Source organism: Chanos chanos, chromosome 10 (assembly GCF_902362185.1).
Source record: "Chanos chanos chromosome 10, fChaCha1.1, whole genome shotgun sequence".
NCBI lineage: Eukaryota > Metazoa > Chordata > Actinopteri > Gonorynchiformes > Chanidae > Chanos > Chanos chanos.
This window is the reverse complement of record NC_044504.1, coordinates 8,462,386-8,487,053: the sequence shown is the minus strand read 5'-3', so window position 1 is coordinate 8,487,053 and position 24,668 is coordinate 8,462,386. Positions and strand designations below refer to the sequence as shown.

The window sequence follows — 24,668 nt, the reverse complement described above, 5'->3', positions numbered from 1 at the left end:
CCAATGAAGGGCACCTCTGGGAGTGAGGCTGTGGGGATTTGGCAGTTAATGTGAAGCAGCAGGATGGTATTCATAGTGTGGATTAAAACCATTTGTTTGAAGTGGGAGGGGAAGAGAGAGGGGTGAAAAGTACAGTCTCCAACGTCCAGGGAAGCCGCTGTCGCCATCAGGCTGGGTCCAGAGCTGCAGCGGAGGACACTACTCAGTTGAACCTTGTGCGTCTGCGAGCAGGTCTGGTCTGAGGCACTCAATAGGACACTGGATGTTCTGCATGAGAAGAGAGAGTGACCAGTTGTAATTTAGGAAGAGAGACACCACACCCCTCATGTATGTGCCAGTGAGTGAGACTCACCAGTTTGCGGAGGGCATTCTCCCTGTAGCGGTCAAAGGCATCTGTGCGTATAGGTTGGATGGAGTCAGCGTCTATGTCCACTCCTGGGCGTCTGCAGTTCTCACAACGCCAACCCTAAGAAGGTTTAAATACATCAGTGAACATTTCTGACCGCAGACCCATGCTACCCACAAACATTGCCTGAGATACCCTGCACTGCAAAGTGATGCTCACATTTACCATGCCAGTGTACTGGACTTTGAGCACCCAAACTAACAAACACACACACACACACACACACACACACTTCAGCAACTTCAGTTGAATCTCACATACATGTGTTTGTATGTGTGAGGTGTTTACCTGCTGGCCACCATGGCATGTGCAGGTGCAGATTGCTCCCAGGTACTCTTTCTGCCACTGATTACCCACGTGGTACATCTTCCCCTCATCGTAACACGTTGATTCATCTTGAAAAATATAATTTTAAAAACACGGTTATCATTGAGAGAAAAGAAAAAGCCGTACAGCCATAAAACACGACAAAATATTCTACAACTTCCAACTGTAAATCCATAAATCAAGCTGTTATGAATATCAGTTCCTTAATATTCACATAGGAGAGTGTTTAAGCAGAATTAAAATGCACTGCCAGTCAGGATGAAAGAATAGTACCATTACAATTATTGGTGGTTTACCATCAACTATCAGTGACTGTGAATAGATGTTGAAAAAAAATGGTACAGACACCACTATAAAGATTGGGAACGTACGTGGTTCACATTTGAACTCTCCCTTCCCGTTCCCTAGACATGTGCAGCTCATCACATGACCATTCTCGGCGTTGCGGTCCCATCTCTCTCCGATCCTGTAGTTATGCCCGTTGTCATGACACCACTCTGTTTGGAACAAGGCAGGAGGAGGATGTAGTCAGGGATGAACAGGAAAAGGGTGACGGGGGGGGGGGGGGGGGGGGGGGGGGGGGGGGGTCAGAGTGCAAATCCAAATCTATGCACTCTGTTTAAGGTCACTCCTTTTCCGAGTTACGGGAAGTCTCCTCTTCAGAGAGTGAATTCATCCTTCTCTTTTTCACGCTGTACAAACACGCACGCGCGCACACACACACACACAGGCATCACATCGCTGATCCAGAGTCTAGCCACTCAGACACTGGTTAGACTCGCCGTAAGCTGATCTCAGGGTTGAGCATCGTCCGGTTACAGACTGACAATACTAACCAGAGACTTAAGCCCTCCTCCTCCTCCTCCTCATGTGTGTCATGTTTTCCTGTTTATCGTCATTAAAACAAACATGACACAGAGGCGCTAGCATGGGCAAAGAATCTTTAACGTGTTTGTAATTACCCTAAATTATCCTAAGCCCCGTTCTCAAAGATGTGCATAGAAACAGAATTTATGTTAAACTTCAACAGCCAAACAACTGGCCCACAAATGAAACCCAATGAATGCTAAAATGGTGTATGTGTAATGTAGAATAGGTAGCCCATGCTAGAGTGAGGTGTGGGGTGAGAAGCAACGCTGGCTCATTCACTCACTGGATGAATCACATCTGAAATGTCCACTTCCCAGACCAAGGCACCTGCACCACAGCTTAAAGCCTGTCTCCGACATGCGCTCCCACTCCTCCCCTACTTCATGGAATGTGGCAGTGAACGTGTCATAGCACACGTCCCTGTTTATGGGCAGATCCCCTGGAACTACAAACACAAACAGATGATTAAAGATCAACGCGAATGAATGTAATACATTAGAGTCCCAAAATACATTACACATTTTACATCATGTGAAAAATAGAAAATTTTGTTTAGCTGAAGTGAAAAAAAAAAAAAAAAGACATTCACTGGGTGATCTAGAGGATACTTTACCGCTGTTGCCAACAGTGATGACCTCTTCTAGAACCTTCTGTTTGTGGTCTCCATTCAGAGACTCCACCACAATGTTGTAGGAGGCACCAGAGGTCAGGCCAATCAGAGTGGCACTGGTGGCTGTTCCAGGCAGACGCATCTGAGAGAGACAGAGAGCGAGAGTGCGAGAGAGGGAGAATCAGTGACAGGGACATACAGCATGCGGCTAAAAAATGATCAAGTTGAAAAAAAATCGATTGGAGGAAGTAGTTATCAGTTAGTGTGAGCGAGTGTGTATATAAATGTATGTACACATCCGCGTGTTTGTTCACCTGGAAGCTCTGCTCATCAATCTCGGTAATGGGGCTGCAGGACACTATATACTCTAAGCTGTCTGGTACTGGTTGCCATGAGATGGTTGTTTGGGTCTGGGCTTCCTGGGGCAGATCTGTCTCATTGTCGGGGAAACCGTTGGGGAACCCAGGCAGATGGCCTTCGCCCACCTTCACCACGGGAACACGCTCACCATCGGGCCCTGGCATGGGGATGTAGATCAGGGGCCTACGGTGGTAGGGGGTGTGAGGCTGCTGTGGCTGCCCGTTGGGACCCAGACTCTGGTACTCTGTGTAGATGTGTTGACCTTGCTGGCCGAGCGTGTCTTTTCCGTGAGGACCGAGGAGGTGAACGTGGTTGGTGGTAAAGCTGGTATCGTCTTCCGGGACGTCCAGGACGTCTTGTCTGGGTCGGTTTGGGATGGGGAGGGAGGGTACCAGCTGAGGGCTCAGAGGCTCTGATGAAGAAAAGGGTTTTGAGCAAAGCATGTGAGGCCCCAGGCTGCTACAGCAGAACAGCCACTGGCAAAAGCAGTTTACAATGCAGTGCGAGAGAGAGAGAGAAGCTTGCACAGATCCCCTTTTGAATTCTATAGCCATTCAAAAGTCTGATAATGTATTCGTTATGACAAAAGCTTTAGCTGAGCTGAGTATTAATAGCTTGCCTACAAAAAAAAAAGAGTCGTACCAAGAGCTCAGAAACATGAAAATGAAAAGAACTAAGAGGCAATTTGATTATCCAGTGTACCACTTAGGAAGCCACAGAGGTCTTGAATTTGTACTTACGTGTTCTAGCTTTGCCCACCAGAGGAGTACTTCTCTGGGCGTTGTGTAGAGCAACAATCTTGATAATGTACTCAGTGCCTGGTTTCAATCCTACGCGCAATGGAACAGCATGACAGAAAGAAGTTAAATTAGGCGATCAGATTTTAAACAGAGGAGACAGTGACCGAGTTCTAGTTTCTGGTCAATGAAAACAAAAGTACATGTATATATGAGAGACACAGAACGGTAGAAATAGGAGGAATAGAGGAGAAAGAGGAGGGAAAGAAGGTAAGATAATGAGAAATAAAAGAAGAAAGCGATAGGAACAGAACGACAGAAGAAGGGAGATGGAGACGAACCGGAGATGGTGGCGAAGGTTTGAGTGGCGTGTGGTCGTGGAGTGAACTCCCGTGGGATTCCCCCTGACTCCTCGTATGTGACGTAGTAGCCGGTGATGGCACTGCGAGGGGTCTCCCAGGTGAAAGAAATGGAGGAGGGGGTCAGAGAGGTGAAGTGGATGTTCGTCGGGGGGTTGATAACTGGTTTGGCTGAAACAGAAACAGAAAGAATAATCTTTTCAAATGCAAAGTATATGTTCCAGTTAAAAAGGTCAAGTCAACGGCATTTAAAACACAGTAACCCTTTTGGGGACAGCGATGATTTATGGTAAAATACCTGTGCTGGCTATCAGAGCGAAGGGCTCACTGCGGCCACTGCCACTCAGTGTGTAGATATTGATATTATATGTGGTGCCTGGCTGAAGACCTGTAACAAACAAAACCATCAATGACCATCAAGACACCCAGTACTGAATACATTTGTTGAAGTCCAAGCTGACAAAAAAATTCTCAACCACCTACAAAAAGACTAGACATATGTTGGTAATTTTTTTTAATGAAACAGTTGCTCTCTCCAATGTAGCTTAAACTTAACGTTTGAACTTCTGCTTCAAGGATGTCAGGTAAACTTTGGGAAGTGGCTAGCTTTGGGGCTAATTTTGGACTGGATCACTGTGCTGTGTAGTACCTGTGATGGTGTGGGAACGAGAGTCAGGGGACACAGTGTTATGGATGGGGCTGTGGCCCTCAGTGGTGGGTATGGCTTCAACAAGGAATCCTGAAATGGTGTCGGTCTTGGAACGCCAGGTTAGCGTGATGGAACTGTCCTTGACGTTGGAGATACGAACGCGACGTGGAGGGCTAATATCTGTTAGATAGAGTTTGTCTGTTATTAGCACTAAAAGAGGCACACTGGTACATGAGGAATTCAGGAGACTTTTGAGAGAGTTTTACTCACGGTCCAGAGTTGTGACCTCTCCTTTGACAGGACGGCTGGTAAGAGAATTTTTCAAAGCGTAAACCTGTACCTCATAAACAGTGGCAACCTGGGGAAAAAAAAGAAAGAGAGAAAAACAGACATATAGATTTTAACTAAAGAAATATGTGTAGAGCTTGGAGAAGCCGTTCTGAAACCAAATCATGACATTCTTCTCTTGCTGATCTGGCTTAGATCTATCCCACGAGCTGAATATGAAAACGAAAATGACAAGGCAGGGGAGCTGTGTGTGTGTGTGGTTTGACGAGACAGGAGCACTATTGCTTCAATCCCACAAATCCAACATTGAGCTGCACAGCTGCAGCTCACAGCAGGCCTCTCATTACTCCTGAGGAAGGTCAGGAGGGAATGATTAAAAATGGAAAAAAGAAAAAAAAGACTTAAAACTGCAGCTGCTGAGCAAAGTAGTCCATTTGGGAGAAAAAGGGGAAAAAAAAAAAACTTCCCATAAATGTTAAAATACAATAGTAACTATTAACACTTGCATTTACCCAACCGTCCATGAAATGTAGTTTTTATAGCTGCATTTATTTACCATTAGTCCAGTGGCATGGTACTGGGTGGAGTCTGGTGCTATGTTGACCTCTTTGGTTGGACCACTGTTGTTCTTGGGGTTGATAACTACACGGTAGCCAGTCAGCCTAGCATTAGTTGAACTCCAGGAAACCACAAAGGAGGAAGGGCCAACTTGCGTGAACTGCAGATTGGTAGGAGCAGGGATAGCTAAAGAGAGAGAGAGAGAGAGAAACATACAGATGAAAGCCAACCACGAGGTGCAGTTTCAAGGCAGTATTAACATAAATGTGCAGTTTGTGCATAATGTTTCCATACAGCTACAGTAACAGCCCACCAGTAACCTTGAATAGGATAGTCTTGTCGTAGCCTCTACCAGTATGAAATGAAATGGTATATAAACTTCAGGGACTAAAACTCTTACATTCTAATTATTAATCTAAATCATATTTTATATAAACCTTTCCTCAAGTAGAAAAACATCTCAATTTAAGACGAAAACGTCAACCTGATTATGGAGTGGAGGGCAAATGGTGAATGACCCTGGAATAAAAGATGGGTGTGTTGTACCTGTGGCCTGTACACCCATAAGCGGTGGGCTGGGGGTCCGGTCATGGAGGGCGATGACTTTGATCGTGTACTCGGTGCCTGGTCTCAGACCCTGCAGCAGTGCTGACTCGTCGTCTCCGGTCGGGGCTGGGAAAAGCTCTCTTTCACCCTCCTCGGAGCTAGAATACAACACCCTGTATGAGGAAACCAGCCCATCAGGACTGTCCCAGGAGATCCGCATAGAGGTGGAGTCCACATCAGAGAAAGTGAGGTCTTTGGGACGGTCGACAGCTACAAAAAAATAAATCAGAGAGAAGAAGGAACACAAAGTGAGTACAAAGATATCAGGGTATGTGCCCAACAGTCAACAGTGCACACTATAACCACTAAACAGGCACAAAACCGGTTTTATATATTTAATTTAATGAAGGCAATCACCAATTTATTGTAACACCTAGGCCTAATGTGAGAAAAGCTTGATATGGTATATATTTATGAAGATGTTCCAATCCAGTGTTGTGATTCACAGTAATGGTTACTCACTGGTGACTATGGTCTCCACTATCGGAGGGCTCTCTCCATCCTGCCCCAGAGCATACACGCTCACAACATACTCAGCCGTGGGCATCAACCCAGAGAACGTCATCTCAGTTTGATCTGAACCAGCACACACACATACAGATGCTCATTCAGAGCAACATATTTTCAAATATTCGACAGATCAGACCTTGTCATAACTCAGAAGTAGTTGCCATAATAAGCATATTAAAATACTTTACACTACATTGTTATCACTGTTACTGCACCAGGACCAACACTACAACTACTAATACTATTAACAACAAACAATAACGACGGAATCTAGATGCCAGAGCAGTACTTCTTACACTCTTGTAAGATTTGAAATTTTACCTGGAGCAACCACCTCTGTGAAGGCGGATCCTTGCCCATTCTTGGGAACCCCAGTGATCCTGTAACCACTGACTGGACCCACTGCGGGGGTCCAGCGCACGGTGATTGTGCTGTCCTTTACGTCCGTCACCTCCATCTCTGACGGAGACTCGATATCTACAGACAGACAAGTGCAGAGGGAGAGAAAGAAAGAGGAGTGTTCAGCCCCTTTTTTCCCCCTCACTCATATAGCTGAACCATCCATATCAGGCTGAACCATACAACTCATCCATTGAATGCAGGCATGTCAGATTAACATGTACCTGTTTTGTGCGTGATGTAGATAGGCGTGCTGGAGGCGGGGCTGTCCCCTCGGCCACTGACCGCATACACCGTGATGGTGTACTCAGTGCCCGGCCGCAGGTTCTCGATGGTGGCAGTGGACTGAGAGCCAGGCACAGTAAACTCCACGGGTGTGCTGTGACCTCCTGATGTGCATTAAGAAATAAGATCAAGATCGAATAAGATAATGATAACTCAGTCTTCCTTAAGGAGAGGTAGTGGAAGGTTGAAGTGGCTTACCGGACTCTCCGTGGGTGATTTTGTAGTATCTCACAGGAACAGATGGAGCATCCCAGTGGATAGTGATGCTGGTCGGTGTTGAAGACACAACCTCAAGATCAGTTGGAGCATCAGAAACTGAGAGAACAAAATATTAAATAAGAAAAAATATTTAAAAACAAATAATTCTTAGCTCTAGTGAAGAGCTGGAAAATGAGAGCCATGTCTGAGAGTGTTCTATAGCAGGAGGAAAGAAATGCATCAATCTAAAACTCTTACACCGTCTGCGCCGCCAAATGCCCTGTCGTCAATTACCAATTTTACATTAAAAACGAACTGGAAATCAGCCAACGGCTATCCTGAATCCTTAATCTTTTTTTAAGATCAGTTTTATTGAGTGAGAACAGTCCCAAAGAGGAAACATAAGTCAGAGAAGTAGAAACCAAAGAGAGGGAGAGAGTGAAAAGGTATCGGTTTCATACTGGTGGACTGGGTGCCTGTGAGTGGGAGACTCTCGCGGAAACCGCTGACTGCGTAGATATTGATGATGTACTCTGTTTCTGGGGAGAGGCCGTTCAGGGTGAAGTGACTACGGGACGGGGGCAGTCTCTCTTCCTTAGCACGTCCACCGCGGGTCATTTGGTAGCGGAGCCGGTAACCAGAAATGACACCCTTGGGGGCCAGCCAGTGCACAGTGAAGGAACTGGTGGAAATGTCCGAGAAACGCAAACCAGTTGGGGAGTCCAGTGCTGTTGGAGGTGAACACAGAAACGCTTCAGACTACTCACAAGACAAGCCTATGAGGCGTATTTAAATGGTCAAAATGATAAATGGTCTCTAAAATGTTTGCGTTACCATGCTACATCTCTTATAGAAAACACATGCCCATACATCCCTGTCAACTGGTTTTAAGGCGAATTTCTTTGGCAAAGATAAATCTTAGTGCAGAAAAGTAAATGCTTTATGGATCAAACACTCACCTGTCCTCTGGGAACCAACAACCGGTGAGCTCTCCCGTTCTTCATAGACACACACTACACTCACTAGATACTCAGTGTTGGGTACCAGTTCTACAGACAAAACAACACAATTAGTGAGAATGAACTAAACAGAGTGAGTGAGAGAAACAAAAAAAAACATCTGTAAAGAAAAAAAGTATTCTGTTGGAAGGAGATAAATTTTTTTTCTTACGGCGGAGTACAATGTTGTTGCTGTTTCCGTTCACGTTCCGCTCAGTGATGTCGTCCTCGTCGTCGATGGGGTGATAGCGGACGATGTAACGCTGGATGTCGAAGACATTAGGTACGGTGGGGGCGTTCCAGGACACCAACATGGTGTCGGGACCAACTTCCCCAAACGTCATGTCGGTGGGAGCTGGAACAGCTGCGGGAAAGATGGAGGAATTTAGATGATAGAGTGATATAGTTACAGAGGATTCATTTGAGAAAATCAGTAGTTAAATCTAGAGCCAGGTCTTTCCTCCGTTCCACTAATGTAGATATTAACCACCCTGCATTCTGTTCCAGTCAGAAAAGAAAGAAAAACATATGAGTGCACCAAATCTCAGGTTTTATTGCATCTTTAATAGCTGAAGGGGAAAAAAAGCTGCAAGTGGAAAGAAAGAGTGAGAAAATAGACTATAGCCTGAGAACTGGGACTGAGGATTTGTTGACAGGAAATAAAGGAAGATTTCAGAGTGAAGCCACATGGGTTTGGGTAGTGTTAGTACCTCACACACAAGCTAATGCACCTAAACACCAAGAGAAAACAGAGGAAAGAAAGAGAAAATTCAATGCTAAATGAGAAGCAGCTGTCAGTCTTCCCCACACACACAACATGGCTGCCACATGGCTGCTAAGCTCATAGCACAAACACACACAATCCAGTATAAGCTGTTAAGACTTTAACAGAACAAAGTAACACAATAGCTACAAGTAATCCAGTCAACTCCAAATTTGTTTTCCATTCTGTCCCGTTGCTATGGAACTTAACTTCTGCAAAATTAAAATTTGATTTGAAAACTATATTCTTGCTACACATTAAAACTAACACTATATCACTATAACCCTTTTCTAATATGTGTTTCCCTCAATGGGAGGTGACTTGTGCTTGTTATTCCACATAAAAAGGCAAGCCTATGTCCAGCCTCCCTGCCCCTTATGTACAAAGACATAATATGAACACACACTTTCCCCACCAGAAGGAGGAAAGTCAACACATACCAGTTTGTTGTGTGAGGGTTGTAGGCTCGCTCTCTCCACTTTCGGTGACGGTGATGACACTGATGTCGTAATCGATGCCGGGTTCCAGGCCGTACACAGTGTAGTAACCGGCGGTTGGCTCCACAAAGTCCTCAAAGAGGGGCACGCTGTCCCCGGCAGCGACCACGGTGATCCTGTAACCCGTGATGGCAGTGTAGTTCAGGGGGCTCCAGGTCAGGCCAATAGTGGAGTCGGTGACATTGACAAAGTGCAGGTCAGTTAGCTGGGGCACGTCTAGTGGGTTAGAAAAGGGAGAACACAAGGGCCCGAGGGAGGGAGGCAGACAGACGAGCGACAATGACCATTAAACTGATGGACAATGTCTCGCATGGTCATGAGCATGAACCATGGTAACCGAGGTAACCAGGCAGACAGAGTGATATGGAGTTTGGACATCCTCACATATGTAGCTGTGCGTTGTCAAGTCAATGTCAGTTAATTTAATCCAGATGATCAGTATTTTGATCATATTGGGTGAATCCGCATTGACTATTAAAGTTCTGATTTTCAGATGCAAAAGCTTGGAACGTTCAGTTGCCGAGTCGACAGCTACAACTGAGATGTCCAAAAGTATACATTACCAGCAAGGGTCTGGTTTAGTATTAGATCATTCTGCAGTCTTTTGTTCATGCACCCACGTGATGCATAAGATAAGAAAATGATCTACTACTCAGACACTTCGATAATAATGCCATATCACTTCTTTTTTTTTTTTTAAATTTCACACACAAACCAAGTGAACACATTAGTGCTGCCTAAAATTAATGTCTCAAACTGGCCGGACATTAACAATCAAATGGGCAAGATATGGTTTCAACAGTCTGTGCTGTAAACCAGGAACATTTGATATGACAAACAGGTGTTGGGTTATACACAGTGGTTTTGTTCAACTAAAAGAAAACAAACATGTTCTAAGTTTTCTTTTTGTTTTTTTTTTTAAATTAATCTTAGAACATGTACATTTATACCACAAGTTTTGGTGATAATGACTCCTTTTGTTTTTATGCGCACATAAAACAGGAGTTAACACACAACAGAGGTATGTAATCCTCCTATCTGAAGTTCAGAGAGGAGTTGGGGGGGATCGGACTCTAGAGACAGTACATACCCTGGGTCACTGTGGTGGAAACTGGGACGCTCTCCATGTCATCTTTAACTGTGAACACGCTAACGTTGTACTCCACCCCAGGGCTCAGATTCTCAAGGGTGCATGAGTTTTGACCCGCCTTCACAAACTCCTCCACAGAGTTTCCGCGTTGCCCATTGGTCGGAGTGCACGTCACTCTGTAACCGGTGATATCTGGTTCAGAGAACCAGGGAGAGAAACAGGTGAGAGAGGCAAAAGAGAAGAGAGGAAAAATGATGTGCAGTACATCTCAGCATCTGTAATGGTGTCAAAAGTGGTGTCTATCCCACTGACAATTTAAGCCTCATTTAAGGCACTACTTCTGATTTACTGAATGGACACTGAATTTCTGCATAATTCGTCACCTCAAAATGGACAAAACTGTCAATAATCCTGATTATTTTATGAATACAGTTACTGGACTTTAAGACAGAGGAGGTGAAATGAGATGATTGAGATGAGCAGGAAGACTGAAGGTCTTGCATGACTGCTGCAGTGGTATGAGTCTGAAAGAATCGTTTCTTTATTAACCTGGAGTTTTGGCGTCATTCCACTGGACAATCAGCTCTCCTGTGTCTGGGTTAGATTCCAGACTGAGATCAGTGGGTGGGGACAGGGCTGAAGACAAAAAGAGAACATCACCCATGCTCAGCAACCACAGCTTTATTTGTGTACGGTGTTACTGACCAAATTCACAAGAGGGCGCTCAAAAAATGTTCAAATGTTCCTTTTGCTCTCTTCTCTTTTCGGCCATAAAACAAATTCTTTTATAAGCAAACTTGAGAGCGACCAGAGATTTTTCACCCCTTAAAGCCTTTGAAATATTTGCCCCTCACTGAGCCAAACATGAATAAAATCACTTAAAAAAAAGGCTGAAAACTCAACTAAAAACAGTCACACAGCTGTTACAGTTATTCCTCCCATTATGACTTACATGTAACCACGCGTCGTGTGATTGGGTTGCCGTGTTCATGGCCGTTGATCACCGGCTGAACGCTGTATGTGTACTCAACACCGGGGGTCAGGCCTGAGATATAGATGCTGCCTGATTCAGAAGTCACATCCCTGGGTGCCTCTCCGCCCTGACTGGGCCTCACTGTCAACTAAAGGGAAAGACAGAAAGGTCAGAGAGGAAAAGAAAGGTCAGACGAGGGGGAGTCAGACATGAAGAGCGAGTGCTTTGTCAAGACCTTGTTGGTACGCTCATGTCTTTAATTGGCGAGTTATAGCTATGGTGATCTATAGGAATGTCTCTGTCTGAGTCTATGTTCTATACCTTGTATCCAATTCTGGGCACAGGACTCCAAGAGATGATTATGGATGTGTCTGTGACATCAGTGGTGAAGCGTGGGGCATTTCCCATTGGAGGAGCTGTGGGAAATGTAGGCACATCATTGGAATACAGCATGACAGCGTCAAGCAAATGGCACCGATATCTAACCACTGGTACCAAGCAAAGTTCAGGGGGAGTACATCTAATAAATCCACATGTTCAAACAGCCTACATTAACCAGACGAACAACGTACTGGTGGTGAAAACAGTGGTGGCTCCCTCGCTGAGTACGTTGTCCCTCTCTGCATGCAGGGTGGCAGTGTACTGGGTGTCGGGCTGGAGGTTGAGCAAGGTGTACTGAGAAAGGCGAGAGGGGATCCGCAGCTGTTTGGGGTTGGAACCCTCCACGCTCAGGAACAGACGGTAACCTGTAATCTGGGCTCTGGGTACTGACCAAAAAATTAAGGCGCTGTCCTCAGTCACGTTAAAGAAACGCAGGTCGGTAGGGGAGTCGGGCTCTGTCCAAAGAAATACTCGCGTTAAGCTGTGTGTCTGTGTTCAGACGGTTAGAACTGTGTTGACATCTGATGGATTGCAGTGGTGTTTTATGATAATGTCTCACAAACAAGTGCTTTATTGATAGTTAGGTGGACTAAATTGACCATAAAAATAAAACCCTTCACTTAAATCAAATTAAGTACCAAAAAGTACGACCGCAGTTCAATGGAAGTTTATGTGAAAGTAATAACTTGTTTGCTGTGCAATGTTTCAAAGAGGTAAGTGAAATAAAGCAAACTGTACATAAAGATTTTCATCAACCATGTTACTGGTTTTAAAGAAGCTGAAAACAAAGTCAGATTGTACGTCTGTACTCACTGGTGGCTTGTTCCCCAACGAGTGGTTCACTTTCCTCTCCTGATTTAAGAGCGAAGATGAAAAAGCGATAGAGTGTCCCGGGCTGAAGGGGCATGACCTCTGCATAGGCGTTACGGGTGATGGGTAGCTGAATCTCTCCCTCAGCCAGACCATCTGACCCAACTGGGGCTACAGACACACGGTATCCAGAAACTTCCGTAGGGGGACTGGACCACGTTATGGTGATCTTGGTGTCAGACACCTCAAAGAACTGCAGGTCGGTGGGTGAGGGCACTTCCTCTGTGAGCAAGGAATCCATTATTGGTTATTTAACAAAAAGGGAGCATATAGTACTTTTAGTTTGTATTGATATGGATTTAAATCTGTAATTCAAATCAGATTTTTTAACATATTTCTAGTCACAACTTCAGTTCATCTATAAAATTTTGATTCTGTACAACAATGTCCATCCATTCAACCCCGTATCAACTCATCTAAAAAATGACTGAACCTTTTTCAAGCCATGACTCCAGTCCTACAATGAAAGTTTCTGCCTATTTCAATTCCAAACTTTTGCTGATCCATACAAGGTTAAATCAAGGTCCAAACCTTAGTTTCCATCTGCTTAAAGAAGATTTCAACCCAATTTAACCTAAAATTTGTGTCTATCCATAAAAAGGACTCTTCCACTGTTTACCATCCTATAAACCCGTCTCTTTGAAAGAGCGAATTCAGGCATGCTGGGAGCAAATTCATCGCCCCAAGAGAAAGAATAACAGTCTTCCAGAAACGAGAGCCATGGATGGTTTATTTTAGCTCAGCCTGGCTGTTTGAGCAGACGTAGGATACCCTGTCTGATACCAGGTTTGTCACAAAAGATGTGTAACAGTTACCAGCATTAGCACCTGTGTAAACTTTGCTCCCTTTCTATGGAGGTAATGGGCCAGTCACATTCCAGAGGCCGAAGACACAGACAGAGCAAACTCACACGCTGAAACGCCTCCATGAATTATCTCTTATGAATGTCCTCATAGAAAGGGGGGGAGAGGTGAAGGGAGGGGAGTTTTTGGTGAGAGGAGCGTCTGTCTGAACCAGTGTGATGCTGATAGGATCAGTGGGAGAGTTCTTGTAGTCAAGTCTTCCCAATACATACAAAGTCCACAAATATTCTGCACATGACCATATATGGACATGTTTGCCTACAGACTAACCGTTTCTACCCAAGATTTGTTCTTGCGTCCTTAATTGCTGTAAGACAGACAAAATAAATCTGTCTACTGCAAAACGTTTAGAAAAAAAAGTTTAAATAAATATCGTCCAGTGTTCCAGCCAGCTCAGTCATTTTTAGCATGGTCTGGCATGTTTCTTACATATGCACTTGTTGAGAGAGAAAACAATGTTTGGGGAAAGAAGTAGTTTGCTGAGTAGTAAAGTGATGGAGAGATTTTCTATCTGTTCATACACAGTAAATTTAACTTGTATTATACTGTTAGTTTAAATATCATTCCATACTGCAGCGGAATGTCTGAGTAGATAAGTCTATGATACAGTCCCAGAATTTTTTTTAATCTTGTCAGAGAGAAAAAACGAGAAAAGCGTTGAGGTGCTTCTGTACCTAACAGAGGTTCTCCGGCCGTGTTGACCTGCACAAACACAGGCTCGCTCTCTAGGTTCTCCTCCACTGCATAGATGCTGATGTTATAGAGCTGGCCAGGTTGAAGGTCACTCAGGGTCACTGAGGTCGCCGTGTCAGGCAGGGTCAGCTCAGTGCTGCCCCCTTCCTCTGACGGCGTGTAAACCACACGGTATCCTGCAAAATCACACACATTCAATCAAGCAAACGATCTGTTCGAGACAAAACAACGTTAGAATCATAGGGAGATTCCGCCACGGTGCTTCTGCCAACCTGTAATGGGAGCAAGAGGCTTGGACCAGCTAATCATGATGGATGTCTCTCCCACCTCATCGACTTCATGTTCAGCAGGAGCATCAGGAGCTGTAGGAGACCATACAATACACATCAGTCAAAACAAAGACATCTAGGAGATATTAGAAGACATCTATGAGGGAGAGAGTGTGCGTGTGTGTGTGTGTGTGTGTGTCTCACCGGTGGTCTGGGAGGTGGTGAGGATCAGGTTTGGCTCTCCCTCCGGAGTTACCTCATACACATTCACTGTGTACTTACGACCAGGCAGCAGTTCATTAATGTTTACAGACGTGGCAGTACGTGGCAGGTCTGCAAATGGATTCATCACAAACATGAGAGAAATCCTCTCTTTTACAAACACAACTATTAATAACATTTACATCTGCAGCAAAACAAACTGCATTTACACAGAATCAAAATATCTAATCATTGGGTCATTTATGAGTAATTTATTACTTTACTGGACATGGGTTTTTTTTCAAAGGAGTCTTCAAACTAATGAGGCTGTGCTTTCATACCACATATTTGTGGTTAGCTAAAGGTTGTTTGGATAAATCGAGACCAGACTGGGGGGTTTAGACCCACCTAAGACCATGGGTTGACCTCCCTCCTCGCTAAGCTCATACTCCACTCTGAAACCAGACACCGTGTCTGACGCAGACACCCAGGAGATGACGAAGCTGCTGGAGGTGATTTCAGTCACAGACTCTGAGGTATCCACCACCGGCGGGAGTGGGGTAGTCTCACCCTCAGACGTTGCCACTGTTAAAAGGAATTACATGGTTAATACACACAGTATGGACTTGGCCAAAATCCAAAATTCTTTCCATGAAACTGGAAACCCCAGAGGAAAACAAATCTATATTAAGTGGAGAACATTAGGGTAAGTAACCTACAACTAAGATTATTTTTATATGTTTTCAGTGCAGAAAGACCTAAACATCGCTGTTCCTGTTCTGAAACACACGCACACATCCGTATAGAGTTCGTTTAGGACACTCACGGGAACCATAGGTGGTGGTGAAGTCAAAGCGGGTGATTTCTTTACGGCCAAAGCGGAGGAGACTGATGAGTTGGCCCTCATAGGTGATGCCTGGCTTGAGTCCACCAATGGTGTAAGAGTTCAAGTGACCAGGGATGGTCACCTCTTTCCACGGGGCATGACTGTGTTTCTATCAGTGATCAAAAATTGTACTTGTTACGAATGTGCGCGTTTAAGTAATTTATTCAAGTCATTTAATATTTTATGTCCACAGGAAGAATTTTGTTTGTGCGAAGACAACATACAAAAACCCTTATAAACAATACACCACAAAACCAGTGAATACGCCCATAAATGTTAATGTGTCAACTGGAATAAATTAAACCAGTCAAACTGAAAACACTGTTTATCCTCACTGGCATGACAGCAAAACACAAATGTGACAGTAATCATCTCGCTTTCGTTCTGTTCTGGTTGGAGAAAAGAAGACATGAAGAGAAGACAGAGAGAGGCCTCACTTGTCTCCATTTGAGGACGTATTGAGTGATGTGTGCAGATGTGGGGGCGTTCCACTGGATGGGATGGGAGTTGGGCTGGTTGCCAGATTCAGTGATAATCACTTGAACAGGGCGGTGACCTCCTGAGAGAGAGAGAGAGAGAGAGAGAGAGAGAGAGAGAGAGAGAGAGGGGAGAAAGACATCATTAAGGACAAGTTCTGTACGCATATGTTCAACAGCTTAACAGAATCGCTTTCGGGGGAAAGGTGACAGAGAGTGAATTGCAGGTAAAGAATCACTGTTTCACCGATCATTTTTAAGGTGGATTTGTATCATTTTGAGGGACAAGGCACAGACCTCATCAAACAGATACGAGAACTCTCCATACATAATAAAAACATAAAAACAGTCCAATTCAATGACACAACATCTGAACTAATTATTACAGATTCCAAAAACGTATCCAATCCACAAAAAAACAGGCAGTTTTCTCAAAAACATTAACTCATGAATAAGTCTACGGCGTGTTGTGAGAAAAGCTGAAAAGTTCCCCACTGGTAGACTGTGCTGTTGCCACACTCCTCAGAGCGAGCTGAAATGGGAAAGTTGACACAGAGGTGAAAGATTCTCGCCTGGGTGTCGGCAAAAAGCTACGAGTAGAAAAGCAGAACTGAAAACTCTCCTGTTAATCCATCTTAGACGCAAAAAAAAAAAAAAAAAACAGATAAATTTGAACAAAGAAGGGCGCAGCGTGGCGTCACGTGTAGGCCACTCTCGCGCCGCGGCTTTCATGTCAATCTGGGCTCCATTATTTTTAATTACAACCCTGAGATCCCACTAGCTGAGCAGATTGTACACAGTGCTTAAATCCCACTTACTGCGACTTAGGTCTGCTATCTTTCACTAGCACTACCCCTGCTGTTTTCCAGCCAACTCACACCTGCATGTCATTACAACCAGTCATTGTTCAGAGGTGCTCTCCACTTAAACACAATGCTCTGCTTTGGGTCGTCTTCTGACCCGCAAATACGGCAGGCCATACGTCCATAAAATAAAGTAAACATTCTTAGGAAACATGGCTCTGATTCAGTTTTCTTTGTGGTCCTTAGATGTGGTCTTTACACAAAAGAGAGCAATATAGTGAACAACTGTGTCTCTAAATTATAAGACTACATTGATAACAACGATGTGGATTAAACTAAAAAAAAAAACAATAATAATGTGAACTAAACTGTTATATGAGTGCACTCTCATAGCTATTAAGTAATGCAGTATTAATCACAGGATAATGATGGAAATGACATGGTGGCTAAAGTAGAACAGACCAAAAAAAAAGGGTGATTATACTACTTGCCAATAAAGTGTTTTACGGCACACAGTGAAAGCATCACTAATCATTTCTCTAGTTAACGTGAGAGTCAAACAAACAACAAAGAGCACTAGGTGGGCCAGTCAGACAATGGAGCTGACAAAGCCGTGTATCTCTTTTTTCTAACTAAGAGTTCAACTTCAAAGCCGCAAACTTAACACCAAACAAACGGAGGCAGGATGAGGGCGAAAACCCTTATTTACAAACACACACTTCAAAACACTGCAAAGCTTACCCCCCCCCCAAAAGGCTAAAAGAGGCACCGACATTGCCTATCTCTTTATATCCTAAAACCTGAAAGGAGACATGAGCAACGTTCTCACACACTGCTCTACATCTGGAAACATCTAGAAACTCTTGCCTCACAAACCACCCTCCACCCCGGCCCACGGGACCCTGTACAACACTCTACATGACCCAAATACAGCTAGCAGCGCATGTATCCAGCATTTTTTCATCTGCTTCTTTCAAAAAAAAAAAAGATAAAGGATAGAGATGAAGGACAGGGAAGATGTCGCTTTCAGAGGAAGAAATAAGAGTCTTATCTAGAAGAATCCAGCAGTGTGTTCAGTTTCACTGAGACAGACGGAGAGAGTTCAGTTCCCAGTGCAGCAGTTATTCCCTGAACAATCTCTCAGAACGTCACATCTTTCTCAGTAGTTACACTCCATGCCAGAGAGAGAGAGAGAGAGAGAGAGACGGTTTACTCACCGGAATATGACTGCTGGGGCTCACAGCTCAGTTCCCCGACCCCATTCCCATCGCACTGGCACTGGTACGGGATTCCACGGATGACTTTATCCCAGACATCTCCAATCTGATAGAAAACCTTTGTGTCTGGCTCCTGGCACTGGTCTGTAAAGGTTAAAAGGGGAAGTGGACAGACGCTGAATGTTAACTGGACCAATCTAATTCTACTTTGGATTCCATTTACCTTCAGGAAAAATGGTTTGAAACGCACAAAAGTACTACAGCTTACAACCAAGGATAGTTTAAAATATTTTTGGATGCTACCAGCAAGGGTACGGTATTTTCAGCTGCATTAAAAGAAATGCTATAAATGTGGTTAACATCCTGAAGTACTTAAGTGAACTGAATTAATGAATCGCGTGCAATGCAATCACCAGCTGAAGAGTACTCGAATCTGGCTATAGAATCCCCCCCCCCCCCTCTTGCTAAAAGCAAACTGAGACTCAGACAATGCCAGCATGACTGAAACTGGGAGACGTGTTGAAACCAACCCATGGCATCGCACTTCCAGCGCCCACGACCCTGTCCGTAGCAGGTACAGTTCATCATATAGCCCTCATCATGCCTCTTAGAGAAGGTCTGATTCACCTCATAGGTCAATGCATCCACAATGCACTGATCTGAGAGAGGGAGAGAGATCAATACACACGGAGAGAGAGAGAAAGAGAGAGGGAGAGAGAGAGAGAGAGAGAGAGAGAGAAAGAGAGAGAGAGAGAGAGAGAGAGAGAAAGAGAGGGAGAGAGATCAATACATACGGAGAGAGAGAGAGAAAGAGAGGGAGAGAGAGATTAGCAGGGTAAAGCTCCTTACATTAAAATTTCAGAAAACAGCAAAGAACCAAACATTATGCTGTAAAACACGTGTGTCAGTAACGTCTTCATATCACTGCATCCTCCTTTTGTTTCCAATACTTGTCCTTCACAAGTCTACTTAAACAGACTTGTAAAGTGAAAGCAACTTCCAAATTCAGACTTCAAATAAATCTACGTAAGCAAGTGTGACCTTTGAGTATGATACTATCACCTCCCTTCAGTTCAGTCTTAAATTATTATGAAGTGGTCTGTTTTGAATACATATTCATATGAAAGAGTAATGCCCCCAGGCAGGTAAGACCTCTGACCTTTGAGCTGGGAGTAAGCAAGGCAGCTCCACTCTCCGCGGCCGTTACCCACGCACGTGCAGCGCATCATGTGACCCAGGACGTCATGCCGTTTATCCCACTGGTCCCCGACACGATACATCACACCCTCAGGGGTAGTACACACCTCCTCATGAGCTGTTGACCAGGTCAAGAGTTTTAGCACTCCACACTGACCGGCACACAAAGCTTCACAATGAACACGCAGTAAAAGCAGAGAAGTCCTGACATACTACACCTGTGTTCGTTTAAATCATCTCAACCTTTTTTTTTTTTTTTTAACTAATACCATTTGAATATATTGAATCAAAACTGCTAAAGCATCAGTAGGAAAAAAAAACACGGGAAATGCCTCAGGATCCTCAAGACGAGGTTAAAAAACACTGACCAAGACATTCACTGTGTCCATAAACCAAACAAATCTTCTCATATTCCCTATTTAATTAGACAATCTGGGGGTGAAGTGAGGTAAAACAACAGATAAAACTTTTGTAGGGAAAGTTGTTTAAAAAAAAATAGAAGAAAAAAAAAAAAAAGAGGACTTGGGGCAGTAAATAAAAATGGCCTCTTTACAGCAGGAGAGCTGTGATTGGCCTATCAGAGTAATGAGAAGGAGATGAACGTTGTGTAACAGTGTTGAGACTGAGCTGAACACAGCTGCTCTGGAGTATGGCCAGGGCTGTCCTCTCCTCTCTGCCAGATACGCTGTGGATTAAGGCCAGACTAACCCTAATTCTCCTCTTTTTGCCCTTCCCTTCATCTTTCTATCGACAAGTTTGGATAATTGTGTGTCTGAGGTTCTCAGAGTATCTCCAAGACACACTAGCGCGTCTTTCTCATGCTAATTCAACCATTTGTTCTTTAAAAATACCTCCCCAACTTAAAAAAAAAAACAACAACTGCTTTTCAGGACTTCACAGCTAAACTCTAGTGACTCATTTTTACAGAAACTGTATTTCATTCACAATAGAAATCGAGAGCTATAGAGACCTTGATTAGGGGAGACAGCACAAATGTGGAACATTTTCCAGTACATGAGAGAAGATGAATGATGTTGATTTTTGGCCTTGGATGCAAAGTAAAACAAAACCGCTGCCCCCCCCCCCCCCAAAACAAACATGACACAAAAGCCCTCCTCCTTTGTCTTTAGACTGTTCTCATCAAAGACGCCACACTGTTATGATCACACACACCCCCCGGGTCTAGAACCGCTCTCTAAATTGGCACCATGGTGTCAGGTCATCACTCCAAAGCCAGCGCCATGAGCTTTATGTAAATACGTCCGTGTGGAAACTGATTGATGCTTTGTCCCTCACAGCTGGTGTTCACACTTGAACTCTTATCAAATCTCATTCCCACTACGGAATGAGAAAGAACAAAAGAAAAGGTCAGTCTTGCCACAGACACGATGACAACCCCTCTACCCGCTTTCTATGCCTGACCTGAAAGCTTTTAACACCCAGGTTAAACTAGTGTGTGTGTGCGAGACCAAAAACACACCTATCATCTGGTCTAAAATTATACCTCAATCAACTTTTTTGTGTTGTTGGATTTGACACATTCTCTGCTGTTGGTCTTTACACAGTCTTTCAGGTGCTTCAGGAAATCAAAGCAAGTGTGAATGTGAAAGCCTTTAAACTGTCCTCATCATAAACCCGGTTAATATCCAGTCTCTTGAGTGTGAAGCGAGAAACCCAGTGTGTGAGGACACAAGGCCCCCTGTAAGGGAGGTTTGGTGTTAAGGTCCAGTACTGGCACTCACCTGCCATTGGGCAGAAGCCAAACCTCTGCTCCCCGTCGTAGTTGAGGGTGGTGCCACACCACTTCATGCCATCTCTCCGCCCGTCCGAGGTGCAGTCGGTGTAGTTACGGCCATTGTAGATAAATGGGAAATGACACAGAGCACCGTTGGAGTTACCGCCGCGGGTTGTCACCAGAACTGAAAATATTAAACACAAACGTGAATCTCAACACCCACAGACCAGTAAATATCTTTAAAAAAAAAAAAAAAAGTTGGGGATTCCCCTTCAACAGAACCCAAGACAAACCTCCCTTCTGAATTTAAAACCAAACTCAAACTTAACCCACAAGTAATATCTGAGATATGCACATATGATAAATCAACACAGCAAACACTCTCTGGGGTGAGATTTGAGTTTGCCTTAATCTTGGAGCTCACCGTTTTTCTCTGTGCAGAAGGAGTATTTGTGGTCTTTCTCAAAGTCAGAAGAGGTGCTGCACCAGAGCTGTCCATCACTGCGGCCGTCTGAGGTGCAAGAGTAGAATGTCTTTCCCATGAAGACGAAGGGGAAAACGCAAGGCTGGCCATTAGAGTTACCTCCGTATACCTGAGATTGGCCCCCTGTATAATCCAAACACACACACACACAAACACACACACAGACACAGAGAGAGAGAGAAGAGTGATTTGAGTGCTTCAAACCATTGAAAGACACTGGCCATTTTTCTGAAAAAGAAAAACTGCATGATTGAGTGAGATACAACCTTCAAGGGCACTGTTCTTTGTTAGTTTTCAGATCCATCTTAAACCTAGTCCTGGACTAAAAAGGTGTTTTCAGACTATTCCAATATCTTTTTAGGGGAGGACTAGATTTAATCTGGCTGACAGTTTCCAGGCCCTTAAAACAGTAGCAGTCATGTCATTAAGACCAAGACATGGAAAAGACACAACGGTAAGGAGACACTCACCCCACTCCTCACAGCTGACTCCATTGCCCTGGCAGGTACACAGCATCTGCTTGCTGCCCTGGGTCTTGATCCAGCGCATACCCAGAGCATAGGAAACCCCTGAATTGGTTAAACAAGAGCCCTCGGAGGTGGCGTCGGGCAGGGGCAGGGGCAGAGGTAAGGGCTGGAAGACTGCAGGCTGGACGTTAGTAACCACCCGCGACCCAGTTCCTAAAGAACAGAGCACAGAATAATATAAGTAATGCTAGGACATACGTGTATTCCACACAAAGTAAATACATTAGAGATTTTAAATGAAGGGGTGTTCAGGTGTAAATCACAGCATAACTCAAGAATACAACTGCCCTCTTTGTAGACCTTTGTTTACAATTCATTGACTGATATACAGGGTCCTCAGTACTAAAGATGCCTTTATCTGAAAGGGGGAACCCAAACACACTTTCTTTTTACATGCTACCCCACTCATGATTCAAAGAAGCGTTCCTCCAGTGACTAGACTACACTCCTGTCTTCAAAGTGTCCAGTTATCTGTGGCTATGCTGCTGTCAGTGATGAGTGGTTCTTACCAGTGGTGTGGAGGGAGGCATGCCTCTCACACTTCCATTCTCCACGCCCATTCCCTGTGCATAGACACTGCAGAGTATTCCCAAGAGCGTCCGTCTTCGTCCACGTGTCTCCGATGCGGTAGGACTTCCTTGTGTCCTGGTCGTTACAGCGGTCTGAAGTTGACCAGATAAGACTACACATGAGACTAATATCCACACAGGCTCAATGACAAAGCAAAACATCGGAAAGACAAATCTTTCCAGTCGTGAGAGTTGCATTGAGCTTTCATCAAAACAACAGCAAGAGAGGTTTTCCAATGTACAATTTAAAATAACAAGCTAACTGAGGTGAAACTTTCCGCCCATTGTTAAGTTGCTAAAATTGCCTATGTTATTCTCCTTCCAATAGCGCAGTGCTCATGCCAATGGTTTTAAGCTGTAATGGTTTATAGTGGATAATTAAAGTGAGGTGCAGCTGGACAGAGTGGCCTGTCTGAGGAATGCGCGGTTTGGACTGTACCACTACACTTTAGAGGGGTGTGCTCTTACTTCTGGAGGTACACGTGATACGGCCATTTCCTTCGCCCAGACAGGTGCAGTCCACAATCATCCAACCTTGGTATGACTTCTCCCATGTCTCTCCAACCACATAAGATGTGCCAGCCGCATTGTCATAGCAACGTTCCGCTATGACAGGAAAGAGGAGACAGGAAGGGATGGAGAGAGAGAGAGAGAGAGAGAGAGAGAAACAGAAAAACTTAATATGTGTACAGGCAAAGTTTGAAAGAATTTCCCTTTCCAGCAGTGGAGCCTTTTGACTTCATTAGTTTCCACACAGTTACTCACCAACAGGTTTGCATGTCCACTCCCCTTTGCCATTCCCAAGACATACACACTCCAGCATGTAGTTTCCAGTGTCATGAGGTCTCCTCCAAGTGTCCCCAATCTTATAGGAATTGCCACCCTCGTGACAACGGTCTGCGAGAGAGAGAGAGAGAGAGAGCAGTCAAGAGAGACCAATCAAACAAACCGCAGAATGAAACCACAACAAATGTAAAACTCTTAAGTCACTTGGTGCAGTGATGAAAATATCAGTTAACTTACTTGCAATGGTGCAGCTGATTTTGCCTCGCCCTGAGCCAATGCATGTGCAGTCCCAGATCATCCCATCCTTAGGCTTCTCATAAGTCTCTCCAACACGGTAGGAACGTGCGTTTACTTTGTCATAGCACGTCTCCTCAGCTGAGGGGAACATGAGAGCACACCAGAGATCAGACACAGCCAAAGCACACTATGAGTATAGACATTTAATAAATAGAACTGAATGTCCACACATACAGTTTTCCGATACAAACCTCTCTAGATGAATGCATTTTTAAATAAAAAAGTGAATACAAATTTCTTCAAGTTAAATAACGTCTACATATGCATCTGGCAGAAAGTACAGCGAGTTACGCAAATTTTAAGTCACGCGTAAACTGAATAACACCACATAACTTCTAATAGCGGTGATTGCAACAATGAAGACAGATGATGATAATAATGACGGCTTACCGTCCGGCTTGGTTTTACACTTAATCCCAGCGACTCCGTGACAAATGCAGAGGAGCTGGCTTCCCAGATATGTACGCTCCCATTGTTCACCAATTCCATAAAACTGTCCGTTTTCAATACAGCCATCTGTGAAACATATGCTCAAATTAACGAGGGCGCTGATTGGCTTCAATAACCTGATCAACTACACAACCTCGATTCCGCAGTGTTGCATGCATTGTGCTGCCAAACCTAATAATATATTGGAAAGTTGCTTGAAAAAAGTAAAAGAAAAAAGACCATAAAATTTCATTGCATGCATTAGTTTGCTGTGCGTTTAGGATCTTTCTCCAACGCGTATTTCGGTTAAGAAAAAAAAATCTTATCGCAATAATTTGAAATTCTCTGATACATAAATGCATGTCAACTCACCTTGAGAAACAGATGACACGGAATGTTCCTGAGCTTGTCTTTTATTTTTCCCCGTGTCCTTGGGCATACAATGCACAGCACCAGCAATTAGAACCACTGCCAGCGCTCTGGCAAAAGTGCCGCTGGGCAT

At 44.2% G+C, this 24,668-nt stretch overlaps 1 protein-coding gene across 1 annotated transcript; it reads right to left on the bottom strand.

Moving 5' to 3' along the window:
• Positions 1–24,668, bottom strand: fn1a (fibronectin 1a). The gene is made up of 46 exons (XM_030786667.1): positions 24,539–24,668; positions 24,128–24,253; positions 23,678–23,815; positions 23,420–23,551; positions 23,123–23,260; positions 22,594–22,747; positions 22,029–22,243; positions 21,499–21,681; positions 21,082–21,258; positions 19,302–19,457; positions 18,673–18,801; positions 18,143–18,286; positions 16,084–16,205; positions 15,587–15,755; positions 15,169–15,345; positions 14,764–14,892; positions 14,563–14,652; positions 14,272–14,466; positions 12,678–12,956; positions 12,056–12,319; positions 11,805–11,899; positions 11,463–11,631; positions 11,060–11,146; positions 10,511–10,702; positions 9,364–9,636; positions 8,333–8,524; positions 8,122–8,211; positions 7,624–7,890; positions 7,163–7,279; positions 6,904–7,068; positions 6,602–6,757; positions 6,233–6,346; positions 5,711–5,980; positions 5,163–5,350; positions 4,589–4,676; positions 4,319–4,498; positions 3,968–4,057; positions 3,652–3,840; positions 3,314–3,403; positions 2,528–2,985; positions 2,217–2,355; positions 1,887–2,042; positions 1,105–1,230; positions 695–801; positions 353–466; positions 1–267 (listed from the first exon to the last, which is right to left on the bottom strand). The coding sequence occupies exons 1-46, from the start codon at positions 24,666–24,668 to the stop codon at positions 199–201; spliced, it is 7,428 nt and encodes a 2,475-aa protein (XP_030642527.1). The 3' UTR covers positions 1–198.

What these genes read in the sequence shown, in the direction of transcription:
- fn1a (XM_030786667.1), bottom strand. Translation starts at nt 24,668, where the DNA reads ATGCCCAGCGGCACTTTTGCCAGAGCGCTGGCAGTGGTTCTAATTGCT. An exon ending in CACCACCACCTATGGTTCCC is followed by an intron (nt 15,346 to 15,586) that starts GTGAGTGTCCTA and finishes TCCTTTTAACAG; the next exon opens with TGGCAACGTCTGAGGGTGAG. An exon ending in AGAGTTCAAATGTGAACCAC is followed by an intron (nt 802 to 1,104) that starts GTACGTTCCCAA and finishes ATATTTTTCAAG; the next exon opens with ATGAATCAACGTGTTACGAT.